General features: G+C 38.7%; 1 protein-coding gene across 1 annotated transcript in view; it reads right to left on the bottom strand.

Annotated features, from left to right (window-relative positions):
- GPHN (gephyrin) overlaps positions 1-25804 on the bottom strand; it is a 728696-nt gene that overhangs the window by 259292 nt on the left and 443600 nt on the right. The window contains exons 7-8 of the mRNA XM_026456013.2: positions 18970-19242; positions 17605-17703 (exon numbers count right to left, since the gene is read on the bottom strand). Of these exons, the coding sequence (XP_026311798.1) occupies positions 17605-17703; positions 18970-19242 (372 nt within the window). The remainder of the gene's footprint in view (positions 1-17604; positions 17704-18969; positions 19243-25804) is intronic.

Consider the following 25804-nt stretch of genomic DNA (forward strand, 5'->3'; position numbering starts at 1 on the left):
TCCTGCCAGGTGATGGGAATAAATAGGATGCCCATCACCTGGAGGTTTCCTTTTTGGGAAAGTAAGACCAAGGGAGCTAACCAAAGCCAAGCACCATGCACCCAAATCCTAGCAAGCATAAATATAGCCACCAGTTATTTGGGTGTGTCATGAGACATCCTTTTCTCTCCCTTGTTGGAGGACTCAATTCCACAGCTTCACCTTAGCTTTCAGCTTATGATAAGGAGTCCATGCAACCCCTCCCCACCCTGAGACACATTTTTGTCTCAAACTCAACTCCAAGCTATGGGTCAAAGCCCTTGGAAAGAACACTAGATCCGAGGGATCCAGAGGTCAACGGTAATGGAAGTTAAAAGGCACAATGCAGGTAAGCATGACTGATTCCTGCCGGTTAAGCCAAGCTTCTTGTTTCATGGATAAAGGTCATGCTAGTATCTGTCACATAAATGAGGTCTAGGGAATTCAAGGCTACTGACAGCAGGGGAGATAGGGTGTACGTAGTTAACAGCAGATACTCCCACCCTTTAGGCCCCCCGTTAACATGGGTGAAAGCCAGTTTAAAACCTATGGGTGGCACCCTGTTGCAGTCACTAGGATACAAGGATGGTGGAAAGAAAGAGGAACACCTCGCTTTCCCTCCCTCACACACCCTGGTATATGCTAGGAAGAAAAAGGAACTAGGGACACCTGCTCCCCTCTTTCTAGATGAGTAGTTATTCATCTTCAGTCTGTATCCCTTTCACTTGCATCCTGAACCACTGGGACTCCTCTGAAAAAAAAAAAAAAACCACCTTTTTTTTCTTTTTTTTTTTTCCCCTTTTTCCTCCTCTGTTCTCTTTTCACAGATAGGTAACTGTGGCCCCAAACTATGGGACACTCCCACTGGATACATCTTCCAAACTGAGAAGAGTTAATTTCCCAAACCTTAAACTGATTCGCTTAGGATTGAGCTCAGGGGACAGGAACCCAGAAGCCTGGCATGGTAGCAAAAGGGTAAAAGTTTTTCTTACCAGTCGAGCTTTTGGTCGCTCTCTCCCTGTACAGACTGGTCAAAGGACACGAGATTTTTGAGCTCTCCTCACCTGCTCCTTGTTTCATTTTGATACAAGTTTTCCAATAACCTGGTTTGTCTCTTGTCACCTTCAGGCCATCAACCTCCAAACAGTCATGCAACTGGAGGCTTGGCCGATGGTCCCTTTTACTGGGGACCCTTAGATATGCTTCTGAGGGAGATCTGACTGCTGTTTACCAAAACATTGCCCCTTACCAGCAGGGAGCAGTTCAGACTGGTCTTCATCCCTATCCTTATTTTAAGGGCAGTTAAATGTAGGTCTTCAGTGGGCGAATGATAGATGCAGGAGGCAGATAAGGTGGGGGATCCCTGGAGAATCTCTGATTGGCCTGCGCACTGGGAGGATGGGGTGGAGCTACGGGAAGATTGGAAGCTCGCACCATTTGTGGAGGGGAGGAGCCTGGGGTCTTCAACTTGCGTGTGGGGTGGCCTGCAATTAAATTTGTGGGGCAGGAAACCTGCTAGCAGGACACTCTCTGGCTTTGCCAGGGGTTCCCATTTCCCTTTTTCCTTTTCACCCAATAAATCCTGCCCTACTCACCCTACAATGTGTCCACGTGCCTACATTATTCTGGTCTTGTGACAAGAACCTGTTTGTTTTTTCTACAATAATACCCTTGCTCATTTTTGAATCAGGTTGGTTTTCTGTTGAGTTTTAGGAGTTCTCTATATATTCTGGATATTAATCCCTTACCAGGTATAAAATTTGCAAATATTTTCTCCCATTCTGTGGGCTGCCTTTTTCTCTGTTCATAGAATCTTTGGATGTGCAAAGATTTTAAATTTCCATGCAGCCTAATTTGTGTACTTTTTGCTGTTGTTGCCAGTGCCTTTGGCGTCATGTCTAAGAAAATCATTGCCAAGTCCAATGTCATAAAGTTTTGACTCATGTTTTCTTCCAAGAGTTGTACTGTGGGTCTTAGCTTTAGGTCTCTGATCCATTTTGAATTAATTTTTGTATATGGTGTTAGATAAAAGTCCAAGTTAATTCTTTTGCAAGTGAATATCCAGTTTTCCCAGGACCATTTTTTGAAAAGACTGTCTTCCCCACTGAATGGCCTTGGTACCCTGGTAAAAAATCATGTGACCATATTTGCAAGAATTTTGTCTATAATGTTTTTACTTTAAGGGGATACTGATCAAAACTCTTTTGAAATAGTTATTCCCCAGTGGAGAGAATTTTAACCTCTTGCATTTTGATATTATTGGTTACAATTAACATAGTCTGTCACCTATGAACAAATTTTGATGCTTACCTGAAGATGATGCTTATTAAGCTACAGGCCAGAGTTTGTGTATTCAACAGAGATAGTTTCAAAAGCCTCATGGAAAGAATTGTACCCAATATTTCAAAGTACTAATACTTGAAAGAACAGACTCATGAGTAGACTTCTGCTTAGACAACTTTTAGACCTAAACATTGGACTGAGTTAGAATTTCTAAAAGTCTTTCAGGCCAGAAACAGAAAGTTTCATGAAAGCAGACTGCTAAGTCAAGGCTTATTTGAACAATAATTAGTTATCATAGGACTGAATCAACACAGAATGGAAAAAGGAATACAGAAGGAAATTTCTTTTCCTATTTGTTTGGAATATTATTGACATTGGTTTTTTTAAATGTTCTGTTTTCTGAATATATGAGCAAGCTCTTTTTCTTTCTTTTTAAGCTATATGTAACCCACACAATTTAGTAGACTCTCATTTCTTAAACTAATATGAAACATTTCAAAATAATATTTGATTCTGACTTCCTCAGAATTCAGAAACTCTTAGTAATTTCCTAAATTTTCTTGACAGTATAGTTATTTGCATTCCAAATAAGAATGTATTCCTTTTAAACAGGACATAATCGTACAAACTGATTGTGCAACCAAGGCCTTACCTGGAGGTATATTTGAAAATGATGTTCATCTAAAAATATCACTACCACTTTGAAGAAAAAAATATTGGCTGTATTCCTGAAGCCAACGCTTACAAAGCCCTCCCAGAAAAACTAACCTAGTACCTGGAGCAGAAGGTTTCAGCCTTTTATGTGGTAAGTAAGATCACTTACATGTCGGAATACAATTGTGGTGACCTGGAGAAGGAGGAACTTACCAAAATGATGATGATGGTGAAGTTTCTTGGGCATCGTTTAGTAATCTTGGGTTGGCAAAAATAGAGACCTTTAAAAGTATTAAGTAATGGCAAAACCCGCAATTACTTTTGAAACAACCTAATAGAATCTGAGATTCCCTAAGAAAATTTCCAGACAAAAAATAATTTTGTGGTCTTCGTAAAACAAACTTAAGGAGGATATCTGGTTAATTAATAATGTTGCGGCCGGGCGTGGTGGCTCTTGCCTGTAATCCAGCACTTTGGGAGGCCAAAGCAGCCGGATCACGAGGTCAAGAGATAGAGACCATCCTGGCCAACATGGTGAAACCCTGTCTGTACTGAAAATACAAAAATTAGCTGGGTGTGGTGGCACACACCTGTAATCCCACTACTTGGAGGCTGAGGCAGGGGAATCGCTTGAATCCAGGAGGCGGAGGTTGCAGTGAGCTGAGATCGTGCCACTGCACTCCAGCCTGGCGACAGAGTGAGACTCAGTCTCAAAAAAAAAAATTGCTCCAGTTATGTAATGAATCATCCCAAACCTAATGAGATCAAATACATTTTTTGTGGTAAATAAAAATTATCTTTGAGGCCAGACTCTGGCTCATGCCTGGAATGCTAACACTTTGGGAGGTGGATGAGGGCGGACTTGCTTGAACCCAGGAGTTTGAGACTAGCCTGGGCAACATGATGAAACCCTGTCTTTACAAAAAATACAAAACTTAGGTGGGCATGGTGCTGTGTGCCTGTAGTTCCCAGCTACTTGGGCAGCTGAACCAGAATAATTGCTTGAGCCTGGTAGGTAGAGGCTGCAGTAAGCTGTGATTGTGCCATTGCACTCCAACATGGGTGACAGCAAGATCCTGTCTTGAAAAAAAAATTATCTTCGAGATTACGAAGATTACTAGAATGCCCTGACTAGAATGCCTTCTGAGTTATCTGCACTTTTCATTGTTTTACACGATTTTACAACTTTGCAAGTTGAAGAAAACTAACAATAATGTAAGTAATGATTCCTGCCCATAGAAATGCAAATAAGTTTAGTCCTGATCAAGAGCAACTAATCACTGACCTGTATATCTTGCACAACTTTTCTATTTATAAATTCATTCCAGCCTTCATGACTGTTGACATATGTCTGTGTCCTTTCCATTCTTGTTTGAATTGTTATAACAGCTTACTAGTTCTCTCATTAATTAATAAGTTGAATAAAATCTTTGGCACATATTTATTTTATATTTCTAAATGTTATAACCCAACCTTTATAAAACTATCTTTTAACATGTATCACACTGTATTCTCCAAAGTATTTCATTACATTAATTTATCTATATATCTTTCTTACTCCACAGATGCTTATAGCTTAAGGCTCTTTTGCTTGAATCAGTAAACTTCCAGAGTAAACACATTCTATTGTTTACAATTCTTAGATTGGGCAGTGCACCTTATCACTTAAGTATTTCAAACCATGGTAGGAAAATCACAATCCTTCCTCCCTCCCTCCCTCCCTCCCTCCCTCCCTCCCTTCCTTCCTCCCTCCCTCCCTTCCCTCCCTTTCCTCCCTTCCCTTCCTTCTCTTCCTTCCCTTCCTCTTTTTTTTGAGATGGAGTTTCTCGTCACCCAGGCTGGAGTGCAATGGCACAATCTCTGCTCACTGTAACCTCTGCCTCCGGGGTTTAAGTGATTCTCCTGCCTCAGCCTCCCAAGTATCTGGGATTACAGGTGCCCACCACCACGCCCGGTTAATTTTGGTACTTTTAGTAGAGACGAAATTTCACTGTGTTGGCTAGGCTGGTCTAAAACTCCTGACCTCAGGTGATCCAACCCCTCAGCCTTCCGAAGTGCTGGGATTACAGGCGTGAGCCACCACACCGGGACCCCAATTCTCATTTTTGAGGAGAGTTTGTAATTTGTTTGTCACCTCTCAAAACGTCTTCTTTTACTTTTTCTTTTCTGAAAGGTGCTGTAGCAGAGTAGTCAAGAATTCCCATCTTAGAATCAGACTGCCTAGACTTGAATACCAGTTCAGCCACTAAGTAGTTCTACGTTCTTAACTACTATGAGCTTCAGATTTCTTACAAGCAAAATAAGGATTTATGTGAAGAGTTGATAAATATAAAATGCTTAGAAGAATGATTGCTATTCAATTAATAATTATTTTAATATATCAATCCTCATGGATAAAAAGAAACAATAAAACTGTATATATACAGTTTTAATATACATGTATATGTATACATAAACACATGTATACACATGTATACATATACACATTATGCGATTCTCCTGCCTCAGCTTCCCAAGTAGCTGGGATTACAGGTGCCTGCCACCATGCGGTGGTATACACATGTATATGTATATGTTTAATAAACATAACATATAGCATGTTTGTTTTATATATATAAAACACACATATACATATATGTACATATATACATATATATTCACACACACACACACACATATATATAAGTGATATGGATAAAAATATTGTTTTTTCCATATGATTTACCAAGAGGAAATCACCAACTCTTCTTCTTCCCAGGGCAATCAGTAGAAATTCTTTCATACGGCCGGGCGCGGTGGCTCAAGCCTGTAATCCCAGCACTTTGGGAGGCCGAGACGGGCGGATCACAAGGTCAGGAGATCGAGACCATCCTGGCTAACACGGTGAAACCCCGTCTCTACTAAAATACAAAAAATTAGCCGGGCGTGTTGGCGGACGCCTGTAGTCCCAGCTACTCGGGAGGCTGAGGCAGGAGAATGGCGTGAACCCAGGAGGCGGAGCTTGCAGTGAGCTGAGATCCGGCCACTGCACTCCAGCCTGGGCGACAGAGCGAGACTCTGTCTCAAAAAAAAAAAAAAAAAAAAAGAAATTCTTTCATACAATACAGCTTAGGGAGCATCATTATTGTTTTGGATTTCTCCAGAAGATTTAATTTCTGTCAGTGACATGAGATTTCCTATTACAAACCTCCAAGGGTATCTTCCCTCTTTGTCTTAAATTCTTTGCCTATTGTTAATATTATTACTTTGAGTTTTGAACCTATCAGCTGCCTTGAGGCTGCAAAGCATAAGTTGTCACCTTCAGATTTGGATACAGTCTCTCTGAAAATATCTTCATTTATTTTATAAATACAGAAGAGCAGGATTTATTTTCATTCTCTTCCAACTTTAAGTCACATTTTCCAACCCTCTATCCTCTTGAATCAGGTTTTTTACCCAAATATGAAACTTCAGGGATTCCTATTTGATACATTTTAGTCTTTATTAGGAAGATGTCTTATTTCTTTGATGATACAGTACATATTGAGGTATATTATAATAGTTAAGATGCTTTTTAGTTATGGACAACAGTAATCTCTATTAGTTTATTGGCTCATGTAACCAAAAAGTGAAGCAGTCTGTATAGTTCAAGTGGTTCACAAAACATTACTGGGACCCAGTATCTCTTTTAAACTTCCAGTTCTCAGGATTGTTTCTTATTGCCAGTTCCATCATGGGAGGCATTCCATTCACGGTCCCAAGATATAATTCTTGGGGTTGTATATTTCTTCATTCATGTTCAGCAGGAAACAGAGAATCTGTGTCCCCCAGTAGTTCAATTAAAATCTAAGAGATGAAATCCACTGGCTCTGACTGCTTTGAATTACATGATCCTTGAACTAATGACTGTGGCTAGGTGAAATGGATATGCTGATTATACAGTATTAAGCCAACCTACCTTGGAGGTTTAGTCAATTCCACTCAAACTACATGACTGGGAAATGTGGTATAGTGCTAGGAAGAGGGAATGGAAAATGACTGCTGGAGAGACAACGAACAAATGTCAATTACAAGAGGCATTTCTCAAGTCTCCATCTCCTGAAATAGCAAGCTGATTAATTTTGCAATAAGTAGCAATGAGCTCATTAGTAATTACTGAACAGTCAGTACCTTGACCAGGTTTCACTTTTTGATTACTAGAAGTAGATAATTGAGTTAGGAAGGTAAAGACGTAATTTTAAAAAAGCAACTCTTCAGTTAGGCTGTGAACTCTTTTTTTTTTTTTTTTTTTGAGACAGAGTCTCACTCTGTCACCTAGGCTGAAGTGCAGTAGTACAATCACCGCTCACTGCAACCTCGACCTCCTGGGCTTAAGTGATTCTTCCACCTCAGCCTCCCAAGTAGCTGGGACTACAGGCATGTGCCACAACATCTGGCTAATTTTTGTATTTTTCAGTAGAGATGGGGTTTTGCCATGTTGCCTGGGCTGGTCTCAAACTCCTGGGTTCAAGACATCTGCCCACCTCAGTCTCCCAAAGTGCTGGTATTACAGGCATGAGCCACTGCACCCAAGCCCTAGACTGTGAACTTTTTATGGGGGAACAACCTGTTCGTATGTGTATTCTGAGCACTGAGCATAGTGTTTGGTACCTTGGAAGAATTCTGCAAATATTTAATTCGTAATTTATAAAGTTTATAAAAATTTCCTCATATATGTCATCTGCTGTACTAAAAATAATACTCTGTTGTGAGATACAGGATAATTATTATTTCCATTTTATAGTTGAGAACTGAAGCTTAAATTTTAAGTAACTTATCCGAATTATTAAGTGGTGAGGTAAGGGCTTATATCCTGGTTTTCTGTCTTTAAGTTACAAGACTTTAACATTATCCTACATTGCTTCACATGCCTCAGATTGTGACCAGCTGAGGGAAACTAATTTTTCTTTTTAATAGGTAATAAGGTGCTCCCTTTTGATATTAATTTTACATAGGTAAAACTTGCAAAAGTAAGCCAAATAATACATATAGATATTCCAAATGACTGTTCTTACATAGAGGTCTTCTGACACACTGACAACACACCAGGTCATTCAGAACCAGTGGGACTTGTCTTGTTTTTCTAAGACCACCAGAGCGAGCAAAAGAACCAGCAAGTAGACAAAGGTCAGGCGCAAAACTGCAAGTTTATTTTAGTAACCCAAGGTGTGGAGAAGAAGTCTGTCGGCCTCCGGCAAAGAAGGCCGGCAGAGTTCCCCTCCCCCACGCTCTCGGACGGAGTTCCGACAGTTCCGACAGCAACAAGAAACTGAGGAAGTCCGCGTGGCTTAATGGAGGAGAGCGGCTTTTCTAGGAGTGGGAGGGCAATAGGTGGGGCATGGGCGTGTCAGGGGCGTTCCACAGGTGCGACCAGGTAAATCTTGGTCTCTTCAGATTGACGTCACCTGGCGCATGCCCAGTTGGTCTGCACCCCTCCCTGGGGGCCGGCTGCATTTTCGCGCGCGCGGGAAAAGTTGGGAGGGGGAGGTGAAGAACCCGGATGTGCACCATCTTGCCTCCGGGCGGGAAAAGTTGGGAGGGGGGGATGAAGAACCCGGAAGTACACCATCTTGCCTCGGTTCGTCCAAACAGGACTCATTAATAAAGTTAGTGTTAGAGAAGTATTCAAAGTTAACATAACTTCTTTAGAAGCATCAAGGCCTTTCTTTTCATGACTTTCTGTTACCTGTTTCTTCCTTTTCATTCTACTGCATAGATACATGCACAGTCTGAAGAACAACATTATACTCTTTGATATATTGCTAATTGTCATTTGTCACAGGAAACATAAACATGTGAGTCTACTTACAAAACTGAACATCTGTCAAAAAACCAATTATTATTTACAAAAGACTTTTAAATACCAGCTAATAATCAATGGGAAAGTCTTCACTGACTCTATATGAGAACATCCAGTTAGAACAGTTTTACAGTCATTCTCAACTAGTTCCTCCAAAGAATTAAACCCTAATAATTAATGTATCTCCTATGCATCTAGAATGGTATTAGTTATGTACAATCCTTGGGAGAACTGAAAAATGGGTCACTCAAATAATTTTTGATGTACTAATATTAACCTTAGCTCCTGGAGGCATGTCTAGACTTGCCTTGTGCCAGAAAGGCATTCACTGTCCTGAAGGGAGAGATCCAGGCCTGGCAGGACTCACCAGTGCTGACTAAAAAGCCCTTGGGCCTTGAATAAACATCAGTGGCAGCCAAGCAGTAGCTGCCATGAGCCTAGAGTGATAATGGCCATAGGGAGAGACTTCTTCTGCTTGAGGAAAAGAGAAGGAAAAGTAAAGAGGACTTTGTCTTGCAACCTGGTACTATAAACACCAAGAAGACTCCTAAAGCCTCGCATCCCAGGCTCTAGCTCTTGGACAGTATTTCTAAACCCACCTTGGGCCAGAAGGGGACCTGCTACACTGAAAAAAAAAAAAAAAAGACCTGGTCTTGGCAGGATTCCTTATCTGCTGACTAAAGATCCCTTGGTCTTTCAGTAAACAGCAGCAACAGCCAGAAAATAGCTGCCACAGGTCTTGGGCAAGACCCAGTACTGTACTGCTTTTAGGAGTGACCCAACACAGTACCAGTGGTCGTGGTCACAAGACTGCTTGCATTAACCCTTTCCCAACTCCAGGCAGTTCAGTGCGAAGAGGGAGACTCGGCTTGTTTGGGGGAAAGTAAGGGAAAAGAATAAGACTCTGCCTGGTAATCTAGGGAATTCTCCTGGATGTTATTTAAGACTACCACGGCAGTACCTCTATAAGAGTCAGAGCACCTCTGCAAGAGTCACAACATTACTAGGCTTGGGGTGCCCCCTAATGCACATATGGCCTCAGTGACCAGATTTAGATCACAGCATTTAATTCCCTTTGAGTATTTGGAAAGCCTTCCCAAGAAGAATGGGTACAAATAAGCCCAGACTTTAAAGATTAGAATAAATATTCAGATATCGATGAACAGCCAGTAGCATGAAAACCATCCACAAAAGCATGGCTTAGCTAAATGACCTAAATAAGTAAGGCACCAGTGACCAAGTCTGTAGTGACAGAGATATGTGACCTTTTAGACAGAGATTAGAAATAGCTGTTTTGAGGAAGCTCAACCAAATGAAAGATAACAGAGAATGAATTCTGAATCATATCAGATAAATTTAACAAAGAGACTGAAATAATTTAAAAAAATCAAGCAGAAATTCTGGAGCTGAAAATTGAATTCATAAAGTGAAGAATACACCAGAGTCTTTCAACAGCATAACTGATTAAGCAGAAAAAAATTAGTAAGCTTGAAGATAGGTTATTTGAAAATACAGTCAGAATAGTCAAAAGAAAAAAGAATAAAAAATAATGAAGCACGCCTATAGGATCTAGAAAATAGCCTCAAAGGGCAGTAAGAGTTATTGGCCTTAAAGAAAAGGTAGAGAGAGAGAGTGAGAGAGAGAGAGAGAGAGATATCAGGGTAAAAAGGTTATTCAAAGAGATATTAACAAAGATCTTTCAAAACACAGAGAAAGACATCAATATTCAAGTACACGAAGGCTATAGAACACTAAGCAGATTTAACCCAAAGAAGACCACCTCAAGACATTTAATAATCAAGCTCCCAAAGACCAAGGATAAAGAAAGGATTCTACAAGCATCAAGAGAAAAATAACAGATAACATATAAAGGAGCTCCAATATGTCTGGCAGCAGATTTCTCAGTGGAGACCTTACAGGCTAGGAGAGAGTGGCATGGTAAATTTTAAACTGCTGAAGGAAAAAACCTTTTATCCTACAAAATTATATCCCGTGAAAATATCCTTCAAACATGAAGGAGAAATAAAGACTTTCCCAGATAAACAAAAGCTGAGGGGTTTCATCAACAGCAGACCTATTTTATATGAAATGCTAAAGGGAGTTCTTCAATCTGAAAGAAAAGAATATTAAAGAGAAATAAGAAATCATCTGAAGGTCCCAAACTCTCTGGTAACAGTAAATACACAGACCAAATACAGAATATTATAACACTGTTAAGTGTGATGTATAAATTACTCGTTTCATATCTTGAGTAGGATGACTAAGAGATGATCTAAAAAATAGTAACTACAGGCATGGTGGCTCATGACTGTGATCTAGCACCTAGACAGGGCAAGGTGGGTGGATTGCTTGAGCCCAGCAGTTTGAGACAAGCCTGGGCAAAATAGTGAAACCCTGTCTTTACAAAAAATACAAAAATTAGTTGGTCATGGTGTTGCGTGCCTGTAGTCCCAGCTACTTGGGAGACTGGGATGTGAGGATTGATTTAGCCCAAGAGGCCGAGGCTGCACTTAGCCGTGATTATACCATCACTCTCCAGCCTGGGCAATACAGTGAGACCCTGTCTCAACAACAACAACAAAAAAACCTACAACTTTTTGAGACACAGTATTATAAAATATAGATAGAAAAAATAAAAAGTTTAAAAGTGGGGGGATGAATTTAAAGTGTAGAGTTTTTATCAGTTGTCTCTTTGCTCTTAACTCCTAGCAATCAGAGTTAAGTTGTCATTGGTTTAAAATAATGGGTTATAAGATAGTATTTGCAAGGCTCAGGTAACCTCAAGCCAAAAAATCTACAATAGTTCCATAAAAAATAAAAAGCAAGAAATTAAAACATACCACCAGAGAAAATCACTTTCACCAAAAGAAAGACAGGAAGGAAGGAAGAAAGAGAAGAGCACAAAGAACCAGAAAAAACAAAACAAAACAAAACAAATAATAAAATGGCAGTAGTAAGTCCCTACTTACCAATAATAACACTGAATGTAAATGAACTTAACTTTCCAATCAAAAGACACAGAATGGCTGAATGGATTGGAAAACAAGACCTAACAATCTGTTGTTTACAAGAAATACACTTCACTTATAAAAATACACACAGACTAAATAAAGGGATGGAAAAAGATACTCCATGCAAGTGGAAACCCAAAAAGAGTAGCAGTAGCTATACGTATATCAGAAAAAATAGATTTTAAGACAAACACTATAAAAAGGGACAAGGAAGGTCATTTTATAATGACAAAGGGATCAATTCAGCAAGAGGATATGACAATTGTAAACATATATGCAACCAACACTAGAGCATCCAGACATATAAAACAAATATTAGAACTAAAGAGAGAGACAGACCCTAATATACCAATAGCTGGAGATTTCAACACCCCACTTTAAACATTGAACAGACTCTCCAGACAGAAAATTAATAAAGAAACATTGAGGCTGGGCGTGGTGGCTCAGGCCTATAATTCCAGCACTTTGGGAGGCCGAGACAGGTGGATTGCTTGAGGTCCAGAAGTTTGAGACTAGCCTGGCCAACATGGTGAAACCCCGTCTTTACTAAATATACAAAAATTAGCTGGGCATGGTGGTGCGTGCCTGTAATCCCAGCTACTCGGGAGGCTGAGGCAGGAGAATCGCTTGAACCTTGGAGGTAGAGGTTGCAGTGAGCCCAGAATGCCCTACTGCACTCTAGCTTGGGCAACAAAGCAAGACTCTGTCTTAAAAAAAAAAAAAAAAAGAAAAAGAAAAAAAGAAACACTGGACTTAATCTCTATTACAGATCAAATAAATCTAATAGATACTTATAGAATATTTCATCCAAAGGCTGCAGAATACACATTCTTCTCCTCAGAACATGAATCATTCTCAAGGACAGACGATATGTTAGGCCACAAAACAAGTCTTTACAATTTCAAAAAACTGAAATAATATATATCTTATCTAACCCACAACAGAATAAAACCAGAAATCAATAAAAAAAAACTTTGGAAATGATACAAACATATGGAAATTAAACAATATGCTCCTGAATGACCAGTGGGTCACTGAAGACATTAAGAAGCAAATTAAAAATTTCTTGAAGCAAATGAATATGGAAACACAAAACACCAAAACCAAGGGGTAGGCAAAACAGTACTAAGCGGAAAGTTTATACTAATAAGCACCTACATCAAAAAAGTAGAAAAACTACAAATAAACAACCTAATGACACATGATAAAGAACTAGAAAAGCTAGAGAAAATCAAGCCTAAAATTAGTACAAGAAAAGAAATAAAGATCAGAGTAGCAATAAATGAAATTAAAACAAACAAAAAACATTACGAAAGATCAACAAAATGAAAAGTTTTTTTTTAAGAAAGATAAACAAAATCGCCAAACCTTCAGCCAGACAAAGAGAGAATACCCAAATAAATGAAATCAGAGATGAAAAAGGAGACATCACAATTATACCACAAAAATTCAAAGAATCATTACAGACTACTACAAGCAACTATATGCCAATAAGTTGGAAAACCTAGAAGTAATGGATAAATTCCTAGATGCATACAACCTACCAAGATTGAACCATGAATAAATCCAAAACCTGAATACAGCAATAAGTAATGAGACTGAAGCCATAATAAGTCTCCCAGCAAAGAAAAGAACCAATAGTTTCACTGCTGAAGTCTACAAAATATTTAAAGAAGAACCGATACCAATCCTACTCAAACTATTCTGAAAAACAGAGAAGGAAGGAATACTTCTTTACTCATTCTACAAGGTCGGTATTACCCTGATACTAAAACCAGACAAAGACACATCAAAAAAAGAAAACTATAGGCCAATATCTGATTAACATTGATGTAAAAATCCTCAACAAAATGCTAGTACACCAAATTCAGCAACATATTAAAAACATCATGCATCATGACCAAGTGGGATTCATCCCAGGGATGGCAGGATGGTTCAACATATGCAAATCAATCAATGTGATACATCATATCTGCAGAATGAATGACAAAAGCCATATGATCATTTCACTTGATGCTGAAAAAGCATTTGATGAAATTCAATTGCTTCATGATAAAAACCCTAAAAAAACTGGGTATGGAAGGAACATTCCTCAACATGATAAAAGCTATATGCAACAGACCCACATCTAGTATCATACTGAATGCGGAAAAACTGAAAGCCTTTTCTCTAAGATCTGGAACATGACAAAGATGCTCACTTTTACCACTGTTATTCAACATAGCATTGGAAGTGCTAGCTAGAGCAGTCAGACAAGAGAAAGATATAAAAAGCACCCAAAATGGAAAGGAAGAGATCAAATTATCCTCCCTTGCAGATGATACAATATTTGGAAAAACCTAAAGACTCCAACAAAAAACCATTAGAATTGATAAGCAAATTCAGTAAAGTGGCAGGATATAAAATCAACATACAAAAATTTGTAGCATATCTTTTTTTATTTAGATGGAGTCTTGCTCCATCACTCAGGCTCAAGTGCAGTGGCAAGATCTTAGCTCACTGCAAACTCTGCCTCCCAGGTTCAAGCAATTGTCCTGTCTCAGCCTCCTGAGTAGATGGGACTATAGGGGCCTGCCACCACACCAGGCTAATTTTTATATTTGTAGTAGAGATGGGGTTTCATCTTGTTGGTTGGACTGGTCTCGAACTCTTGACCTTAGGTGATCCAACCTCCTAGGCCTCCCAAAGTGCTGGGATTACCTGCGTGATGCACCACGCCTGGCCAATTAGTAGCATTTCTTGTTTGTTGTAGTTTTTTTTTTTTTGAGATGGAGTCTTGCTCTGCCACCCAGGCTGGAGTGCAGTGGCTGCATCTCAGCTCACTACAAGCTCCGCCTCCCGGGTTCACGCCATTCTCCTGCCTCAGCCTCCCGAGTAGCTGGGACTACAGGCGCCCGCCTCGTCGCCCGGCTAATTTTTTGTATTTTTAAGTAGAGACAGGGTTTCACCATATTAGCCAGGATGGTCTCGATCTCCTGACCTCGTGATCCGCCTGTCTCAGCCTCCCAAAGTGCTGGGATTACAGGCTTGAGCCACCGCGCCCGGCAATTAGTACCATTTCTATATGCCAACAGTGAACAATATGAAAAAGAAATTAAGAAAGTAATCCCATTTATAATAGCTACAAAGAAAACACATAGGAATAAATTTAACCAAAGAAGTAAAAGATTTCTATGATGAAGTATAAAACATTTTTGCAAGAAATTGAAGTGGACACACAAAAAGGAAAGACATTCCTTGTTCATGGATTGGAAGAATCAATATTGTTAAAATGTCCATATTTCCCAAAGCAATCTATGAACTCAATGCAATCCCTATCAAAATACCTTCATGGAAACAGAAAAAATAATCATAACATTTATACAGAACCGCAAAAGACCCAGAATAACCAAAGCTATCCTGGGCAAAAATAAAAACAAAACTAGAGGAACCATGCTACCTGACTTAAAATTATACTACAGAGCTATAGTAGCTAATACATCATGGAACTAAAAACAGACAGATAGACCAATGGAATAGAATAGAGAACCTAGAAACAAATACATATACGGACAGTGAGCTCCTTTTGACAAAGGGATCAAGAACATACATTGGGGAAAGTACAGTCTCTTCAATAAACAGTGCTGGGAAAACTGGATATCCTTATGCAGATGATTAAAACTAGACACCTATCTCTTGCCATATATAAGAATCAAATCAAAATGGATTAAAGACTTACATACTTAAATCTACGACTTGAAACTATGAAACTACTAAAAGAAAACATTGGGAAACTCACCAGGACATTGGACTAGGCAAAGGTTTCTTCAGTAATACCCCATAAACACAGGCAACCAATGAAAAAATAAACAAATGGGATCATATCAAGTTAAAAAGCTTCTGCATAGCAAAGGAAACAATCAAGAAAGTGAAAAGAATGCAAGGAATGGGAGAAAATATTTGCAAACTATGCATCTGAGAAGGAATTAGTAACCAGACTATATAAACAACTCTATAGGAGAAAACATACAACAATCCAATTTAAAAATGGGTAAAAGATCTGAATAGATGTTTCTCAAAGGAAGACATACAAATGGTAAACAAGTATATGAAAAGGTGCTCATCATTACTGATCATCAGATAAATGCAAATCAAAACTATAATGAGATATAATCTCTTCCCAGTTAATGTGGCTTTTATCCAAAAGACAGGCAATAATGAATGCTGGTGAGGATGTCGAGAAAGGGGAACACTTGTACACTATTGGTGGGAATGTAAATTGGTACAGCCACTAAGCAGAATAGTATGGAGATTCTTCAAAAAACTAAAGACAGAACTACATATGATCCAGCAATGCCTCTACTAGGTATATATCCAAAAGAAAGGAAATCGGTATATTGAAGAGATATCTGCACTTCTATGTGTACTGCAGCGTTATCAACCTGAGTGTCCATCACCAGATGAATAAACAAAATGTGGTACATACATACAATGGAGTACTGATTAGCTATAAAAAAGAATGAGATCCTGTCATTTGCAACAACATGGATGGAACTGTAGGACACTGTTAAATGAAATAAGCCAGGCACAGAAAGACAAACTTTGCATGTTCTCACTTATTTGAGTGAGCTAAAAATTAAAACAATTGAACTCACAGAGATAAAGATGGTAGAATGATGGTTACCAGAGGGTGGAGAGGGTGGGGAGGGGGAGTGGGAAATGGGGATGATTAATGGGTACCTCAAAATATAGTTAGATACAATGGATAAGTTCTGATAGCACAACAGGGTGATTACAATCAGCAATAATTTGTTGTACATTTTAGAATAAATTAGGGAATACAATTGGAATGTTTGTAACACAAAGAAATGATGAATGCTTGAAGTGATGGATACCCATTTACCCTGATGTGATTATTATCCATTGTATGCCTGTATCAAAATGTCTCACATGCCCCATAAATATATTCACTACTATGTACTCCACAAAATTAAAATTTTTAAAATGTCTTCATTTGGTAGTATTTTCTAAGAGACTATGGATGCTAAGTTGTTGGTTTTTTTCTCTCCAAATTTTGGGTGTTTTGCTTCCTAAGTATTTAAAAGCCTTTATTATTTCTTTTTCTTCTCTGTCCCTCTCATTTTGTATTCATATTAGGGACTTAGATCAGTTTTTTTTTTTTTTTCACATCCAATGTCTAAATTATCAGTGTTTGATGATTTTTATGTATCAGTTTAATCTTTTACAATCTGGCATTTTTTTGCAAGTTATCATTGAGCCAGTGACTGAATAAACAAATATGCACCTAAAAAGTTTACTTATGATGAGGAATCACAGAATTTATATCAAAATTCAACTCTGCAAATGGTTGTAATGAGAGCCCAATGAATGAAGAAAAAAAAAGAGATGCAAAATCATGAGAAAAAATAGGAAGGTTAATACAAATCAACTATTTGCTTGACCAATCTGTCTAGATTTTAAGACTCAAAGTGATTCTCTTAAGAGGTAATTTTAAGCCAGGCAATTTATTTAAAGCTATCTGATGAAATTGGTAAGACAAAAATAACTTCTGAGCAATGAATTTCTTGCAAGTCATTTGAGAAAAGTGCATTGTCACAAATGACAGAATCTTAATGATAGCAGAATATTTTAGTCACAGGAGAAACTCTATTAAATTCCTTGATGGATATACTCAGTGGCACTTACACTTTCACAAGAAAGCAATGCTGAAAATCCATCAGAATAAAACAACACATCTTCCATATGTTACAGCCTATCTCCAAGGAGAGGAAGTAGAATACATATTTGGAAAATCATTAATGCAAAAGCCTCTTGTCTTACCCGTTCATCTGTTGAATGATGGGAATAATTGATGAGACCAGGGATGGGCTGTTCACCGTGTGCCATGACAACAGCAGGACTGGTGTAGAATGGATGCTTCTAATGCACAACACATAACAACTATGAATATAGTGACAGGAAAACATGAAACTATACAAACAAAATGACTAAAAAGGAAAAAAGGTAAAAACAAATGGAAAAATGAAATGCTAACATTTTCCAAATGTAGAATGACAGAATCAGCTTAGATTTTAAATGCCATAAGCTTCTCTCCTAAGATTGAAATTTATGGCACTTCTTACTCTTTTAATTCAGAGTAAAGGAAAAAAAAATATATAATGATTTAAAAATGCACCTATTTCACCAATTAGTTTCATTAAAAAAAACACACAAAACTTAAATACTTACTAGCCTTAAGTAAGCACTTACTGGGTCACTGAATGGATACTTCAAGAGGATTTCTCAATGATTCTAATCTATATGTTGTTAAAAAAATACCTCACTATGCTCATAGCCAAAATAACTGGATAATCCATAAAACTCTGAGAATTACTTCATATAGCAATTAAATTTTCAATCTTTATGCTCTTAATGAAAAATCATAATCTCCAGAATTGATATGTTACTTTCTGAAGATATTAAGGCATACTAGCTGGATTTTAGTAGGTATGAAGAATAAACCATGTTCTATAACTTTAAGACAGTTAAATTTACTCAAGTAACTCAAGGTAGTATATTTACTCGTGGAGTTGCCCAAAGAGAATTTGTAATACTTTGGTATTGTCCTAATAATATTTATTACTTTATTAAATTAAACATGCAAATATATCCATTTCCTATCTTTGCCACTAGGGTCATTTGTGTCAAGCAATATTTGAATAAGTTATTAGTTAAGAAAAATTCAACAATTGCTGAAAAGCTTTGTTCCTTTAAAAATCTTTATTAATCTTTCCCAACTCATTTCATGAATCATCTAAGGTCTTTTACCTTCAGTTTGCTATTCCTTCAAGAATTTGTGAAGTTTTGATATTTTGAATATATAAACATTATATATTTAATATGTCCACAAAAATGACATCTCCAAAGAGTTCTAAAATGTCACACTGTATATCATTGTAGCTATTACTTCAATAGGCAACAGCTCATCAGTAATGCCTCAGAACTCAGAATAAACTTCAGTGCCTTCAAGGAATCTCTATCAAGAAGGAAACATAGTAGTGAAGTGTCATGGACATCCCAGTTATTTTTTTTAGGGTTGTCTGAAGAAGTATTAAATGTAGGGAGGGATGTAATAGAAAACAGATGAAACCAGTACATTTACCTGTGGGTCCTTTAGGCCTCTTGAGTATCTCTCATCAGGCTTACCTTGGCAGCAATGGCTGCTGCAGTTATATGTGATGAGGAACTATCTTCTGTTGAAGCAACACCACTGTCTTTCTTCTCTTCTTCCTCTTCCTCACATTGAACCCCTTTGTCTTCTGTCTGTTTATGGGGGCTGGTAGTAGGAGGAGGGGAAAGAGGGGGTGGTGGGGAAGGCAAATCTTCAAGTTCATCATGCACCTCCTTTACTTTTACAATAGCATCACGTAAAAGGTCAATGGCATGAGGTAGAGCTGGCAGTATGAATTGAAAGCATTCCTGTATGCAAGAGAAAGAAAAAAAATTAAGATGAAGCACTTTTGTAATTATATAAGATGGTGGCAATCAAATTGTTTTGTGATTTTGGATCTGCATTTCCCTCCATCAATCTCAAGAATGAATCATATGTAAAACATTGTCTTAGCAATATGCCATGAAGTAAGCATAACATATATTACAGTATTCTCTATAAGCTAAGGAACTACAGTGCTATAAAAACATACACTCTGCTGACTGTTCCTTTTGCCATGCAAAAGCTCCTTAGTTTAATTAGGTCCTAGCTATTTATCTTTGTTTTTATTGCGATTGCTTTTGGGTTTTTGATCACGAACCCTTGTTTAAGCCAATGTCTAGAAGTGTTTTTCCAATGTTATCTTCTACAGTTCTTATAGTTTCAGGTCTTAGGTTTAAGTCCTTAATCCATCTTGAGTTGATTTTTGCATAAGGTGAGAGTTGAGGATCAAGTTTCTTTTTTTTTTTTTTTTGAGACGGAGTCTTGCTCTGCCGCCCAGGCTGGAGTGCAGTGGCCGGATCTCAGCTCACTGCAAGCTCCACCTCCCGGGTTCACGCCATTCTCCTGTCTCAGCCTCCCGAGTAGCTGGGACTACAGGCGCCCGCCTCGTCGCCCGGCTAGTTTTTTGTATTTTCTATTAGAGACGGGGTTTCACCATATTAGCCAGGATGGTCTCGATCTCCTGACCTCGTGATCCGCCCGTCTCGGCCTCCCAAAGTGCTGGGATTACAGGCTTGAGCCACCGCGCCCGGCCAGAGGATCAAGTTTCATTCTCCTACATAGGGCCAGCCAATTATCCCAGCACCACTTGTTGAAAAGGGTGTCCTTTCCCTACTTTATGTTTTTGTTTGCTTTGTTGAAGATCAGTTGGCTGTAAGTTTTTGATTTTGCTTCTGGGTTCTCTATTCTGTTCCACTCATCTATGTGCCTATTTTTACACCAGTACCATGCGGTTTTGGTGACTGTGGCCTTATAGTGTAGTTTGAAATCAGGTAACGTGATGTCTCCAGATTTGTTCTTTTTGCTTGGTCTTGCTTTGGCTATGCGGGCTCTTTTTTGGTGCCACATGAATTTTAGAATTGTTTTTCCTAACTCTGTGAAGGATGATGGTGGTATTTTGATGGGAAGTGCACTGAATTTGAAAATTGCATTTGGCAGTACGGTCATTTTCACAATCTTGATCCTGCTAATCCATGAGCATGGAATATGTTTACATTTGTTTATGTCGTCTATGATTTCTTTCAGCAGTGTTTTGTAATCTTCACAATCTACACATCTGACAAAGGACTAAATTCCAGAATCTACAACGAACTCAAACAAATCAGTAAGAAAAAACAAACAGTCCCATCAAAAAGTGGGCTAATGACATGAACAGACAATTCTCAGAAGAAGATATATAAATGGCCAACAAACATATGAAAAAATGTTCAACATCACTAATGATCAGGGAAATGCAAATCAAAACTGCGATGCAATACCACCTTACTCCTGCAAGAATGGCCATAATCACATAATCAAAAAACATTAGATGTTGGCATGGATGTGGTAAACAGGGAACACTTCTACACTGCTGGTGGGAATGTAAACTAGTGAAACAGCTATGGAAAACTGCAGAGATTCCTCAAAGAACTAAAAGTAGAACTACCATTTGATCCAGCAATCCCACTACTGGGTATCTACCCAGAGGAAAAGAAGTCACTATTCAAAAAACACACTTGCACACACATTTACAGCAGCATAATTCACAATCGCAAAATCGTGATCAAATGCCCATCAATCAATGAGTGGATAAACTATGATACATCATAGTATACTACTCAGTCATAAAAAGGAATGAATGAACAGCATTTGCAATGACCTGGATGAGATTACAGACTATTATTCTAAGTGAAGTAACTCAGAAATGGAAAACCAAACATCATATGTTTTCACTGACATGTAGGAGCTAAGCTATGAGGATGCAAAGGCATAGGAATGACACAATGAACTTTGGGGACTTATGGGAAAGAGTGTGGGGGGCGAGGGATAAGACAACAAATATGGTGCAATGTACACTTCTCGGGTGATGGGTGCACCAGGATCTCACATATCACCACTAAGGAACTTACTCATGTAACCAAATACTACCTGTACCCCAATAACTTATGGAACAATAATAAAAAAAAGATTGAGGACAGGCATGGATGGTCAGATTCAGATTCTCTTAAAAAAAGAGAAAAGCATGCACTGCATTTTTTAAAAAGTAAAATTTCAATATACAACTTGGTAGTTTAAAGATGCATTATGAGAAAGACAGAAAAGGTAGGAAAGAAGCCCAAGAGTTTGAGACTGCAGCGAGCTATGATTGTGCACTGCATTCCAGCCAGGGTGACACAGTGAGACTCTGTCTCTAAAAATAAATAAATAAATATATTCTAAAAACTTGTATACTACCCTCTTTTCCATCCCTTCCTCCCCAAGAGAAAACCTACATACTCACATACATACACATTTACTTCTTGGGTTATTTCTACAACTCTTAAATGATTTATGCAAAAATCCTGAGGAAACTAGGAGCCCTCCATTCCTTGTTCCCAACCTCCTGAGTCAAGACCATTTCTTGATGTGATTCATGCCAAACACTGAAGACACTGTTGTATTTTGGATGGGTCAAATCTACTTAATCTTTTTTTTTTTTTTTTTTTGTCGCCCAGGCTGGAGCGCAATGGCGCCATCTCGGCTCACTGCAACCTCCATCTCCCGGGTTAAAGTAATTCTCTGCCTTGGCACCATGAGTAGCTGGGATTTCAGGTGCCCACCACCACGCCCGGCTAAATTTTTTGTATTTTTAATAGAGATGGGGTTTCAACATCTTGGCCAGGCTGGTCTTGAACTTCTGACCTTGTGATTGGCCCGTCTCGGCCTCCCAAAGTGCTGGGATTACAGACATGAGCCCCAACGCCTGGCCAAATCTACTTAATCTTTAATCCAAAAGTAGAGAGAAGCAACTGGAGCCTTCAATGCAGAAAGTGGGCTCAGGAGGCTAAGTAAAGGAATATGAATGTTGATATCCAAGGCATTCAGGAACTTTTACACAGGTGCAAGAAACTTACATCAAAGTGGCCACAAGATTGTTTAATAGGAGACAGACAAATGAAACTCTATGTTTACTGCTAGATACCAAATCTTTGTGCGAAATCTTGAATTTATGGGGAGGGAGGGTAGCCTGTACCTGTCTGTTATTTTTCCTAATCCCGACCCCTCATTCTTGAACTGCAGGAGACTGAGCCCCTTTAGGCTTCAGTGACCCCACCACTGGGGAATGTTTATTTGAAGGTTGATGTTGCTATACTGTCTACTTCTTTTCCCGTCTTCTAATCATTTTTTTTTTTTAAACACACATGCTGACTTTTTTCCTATCCCTTCTCCTTTTCTGGGGAAAATACAATGAATAAATAAAGATTTATTGGTACTGAAGTTGTTTAAAAAAAGGCAGGAAATCATATTTTTAGTTAGAGCAGGGCAGTAGAACTAACAACCCATGTGAGAACCAGATTATTTTGTCCAGAGAGCTAAAGTTCTAACTACCATCATAAAGTATAGCTAGGTAACATCGTACAGCATGCAAAATATAAAATAAGCTTGTAAAGAGTACTACATAAAGTTAATATAATCTGCTGCTGAGGTGCTCACTATTATCTATAATATATCACCAAAAGAGAATAGGTGAGAACCTAAAAACCAGAACATAAGGCCAGATATATTTGCAGAATAGGTGGAGGTCTTTCTCTTTCACATTTGAAGTAATAGCTTAAAATCTAAGATGTAAAAAAAAAAAAAAATCTTAAAAATTTTTGGAGGGTTACATAATATCGGGAAAGATGCCTAATCTTTTGGCCTATCTTTGTATGGCTCAATCAGTTTACTCGTTAAAGATTGTACAGTAAAGAATTTAACCTTGACCGAGGAGAGGTCTGGTCTTTACACTCAGCTTCTGGGAGTGATCTCTAGGTCCTTGGAATTTCATGCCTAATAGGAATGTCTTTGTTGCCTATGGACTTTGGGCACCAGAGACAGTCTAACAATGTTAGACTGCAGTTCAGGAATGAGGGGAAGGGATCAGGAAAAGAATAGACAGGTATAGGCTACCCTTCCTCTTTCCCCATTAATTCAAAATTTCACACAAAGCTTTGGTGTTTAGCAGTAAACATGGAGTTTCATTCATCTGTCTATTAAATAATCTTGTGACTACTTTGACATAAGTTTTTGCCCCTGCATAAAAGTTCCTAAGTGAATTGGATATATATTCATATTCCCTTTCTTGGCCTCCTGACCCTACTTTCTTTTTTTTTTTTTTGCGGGGTGGGGGGCAGGGGACGGAGTCTCGCTCTGTCGCCCAGGCTGGAGTGCAGTGGCACAATCTCCGCTTGCCTGAGTAGTTGGGACTACAGGCGCCCGCCACCATGCCCGGCTAATTTTTTGTATTTTTAGTAGAGATGGGGTTTCACTGTGTTAGCCAGGGTGGTCTCGATCTCCTGACCTCGTGATCCGCCCGCCTCGGCCTCCCAAAGTGCTGGGATTACAGGCATGAGCCACTGTGCTCGGCCTTCTGACCCTACTTTCTACATGGAAGACCCCCAAGTGCTTCTCTCTACTTTAGGATTAAAGATTACAGGTCAGCCACACTGGCAGTAAGTGTTTGAGTCCCAATAAAAGCTCTGGATACCAAAGACTCAGGTGAGCATCCCCAGCTGGCATTACTCCACGTGTGGTATCACAAACTGATGCCAGAAGGGTGATATGTCCATGTCTCCAAAGAGAGAGGACAACAGAAGTTCCTCATTTGTTACTTCTGTTAGACTCTGCCCTATGCACCTCCTCCCTTGGCTGACTTCAATCCGTATTCTTTCCTTGCGTGAACAATCATGAGTATAACAGCCTTCTGTGAGTTCCATGAATGCTAGTAAATTACTAAACCTGAAGGTCATTTTAGGATCTCCTGAATTTGCAATTAGGGTTAGAAGTGAAGGCAATTTTGTAGAGTACTTGACATTTGTAGGTTGCTATTTTTTGCAGTTGGCTAAAACTCCTTACAGTTGGTGTCAAAAATAAGATTTTCTAGAAAGACCCTAACTCACTGAAATAAATGGCTTAGGAAGTGAAGAGAGGGTGTGGGATGATGAACCTTTGATCACTGAGTGAAGACAGTGTCTACCACAGTATGAAATTGCTTCTGTACTGTGATTAGTTAATGAAGATAATTCCCAAAAAGTTGTCTCATTGGATGCATAAGGAGATGAAAAATATAAAGAAAGAAGCTAAACACACGATCTCTTGGTTATTGCTATCTATGCTAGCTAAAATGAAAGTAAAGGATACAATCCTACTCTATATGAATGGGAATACACTGTGCAGGAGGAACTTGCTAAGCTAGTATTACCAATGGCAATCTGAATTAGCACAGTGGCCAAACCTTACAATTCTTTAAAAGGTAGAAAAGTTTGGGCATAAATAGAGAGAAGGAGGAATGGTAGCTGAGGGTAAAGGAATGAATGGATAGGTTATGCAGTAAGGGAAATAATACTGCATTGGTATTTCCAAAGAGGTTCAGAACAAGAGATGACATTGTTTCTTAGCTCAACTGTAACAGATGCTTGAAAGAGTGGTCATATGTTGCTGAGACTACTCCTATTTTTGGAATCCAACAAGCCTGCAAACCTGATTACCATCATTCTGGGGGACATTCTGGTCTGTTAATGTCTGAGAAGGACTCTAAGAACATGCCAGTATCTTTTGACTTTTATTTTTTAGGTTATGGCTAAGTGTATTGGGAAATTCAATTTAAGCCTCCTCAGGATATAATGTCAATAGAAAATGACTGGCCTAAGGAAGAACTGCACTTAGGTAACCATCAGCTAATTTCTATGATATACAGTTCTGTACAAACATATCAATAGTATTTTTGGTAGTAGATTAAGGTGAGAAATTATTAAATTTATAAAAAATTATGAAAATGTATGTAATGGCTTTAGTGGATGGATTAGCTATTTCTCTAAATCTATCCATACCCTACACTGCCTCAGCCAAATCTTAGGCATATTCACACTGATACTACTGCTGTGTCTGTCACATAAATGCCATAGTAAATATAGATACCCAGACAAACATGACTGTGTTGCTGTACAATAAAAAAAAGCCTTGGCCAAAGGCCAGGGGGTAGCTTGTAGAGCGAAGAATTAACAGTACCTTAAGAGAGTCTGAGGGTAAAAGTAGTTGCCCTTAACTAGTTGGAGGAGATCTCTAGGTCCTCAGAATGTCATGTGTGACAGCAGTGTCTTCGTTTACCTGATGGCTTTGGTCACCATACAATCTAACAATATGACTTATGATGGGGACTTTGGGCCACACGGTGTCAGTTCTGGAACATACTGGAGACTAATGCTATCAATCCAATCTCTGGGAAGTGCTAAAGACAAAGGTTATTCACATGGTCAAAATATGATGAACTGCAACAACAACAACAACAACAACAACAACAACAAACCCAAACAACAACAACAACAACAACAA

This window comes from Piliocolobus tephrosceles, chromosome 6 (genome assembly GCF_002776525.5).
Source record: "Piliocolobus tephrosceles isolate RC106 chromosome 6, ASM277652v3, whole genome shotgun sequence".
Lineage (NCBI taxonomy): Eukaryota > Metazoa > Chordata > Mammalia > Primates > Cercopithecidae > Piliocolobus > Piliocolobus tephrosceles.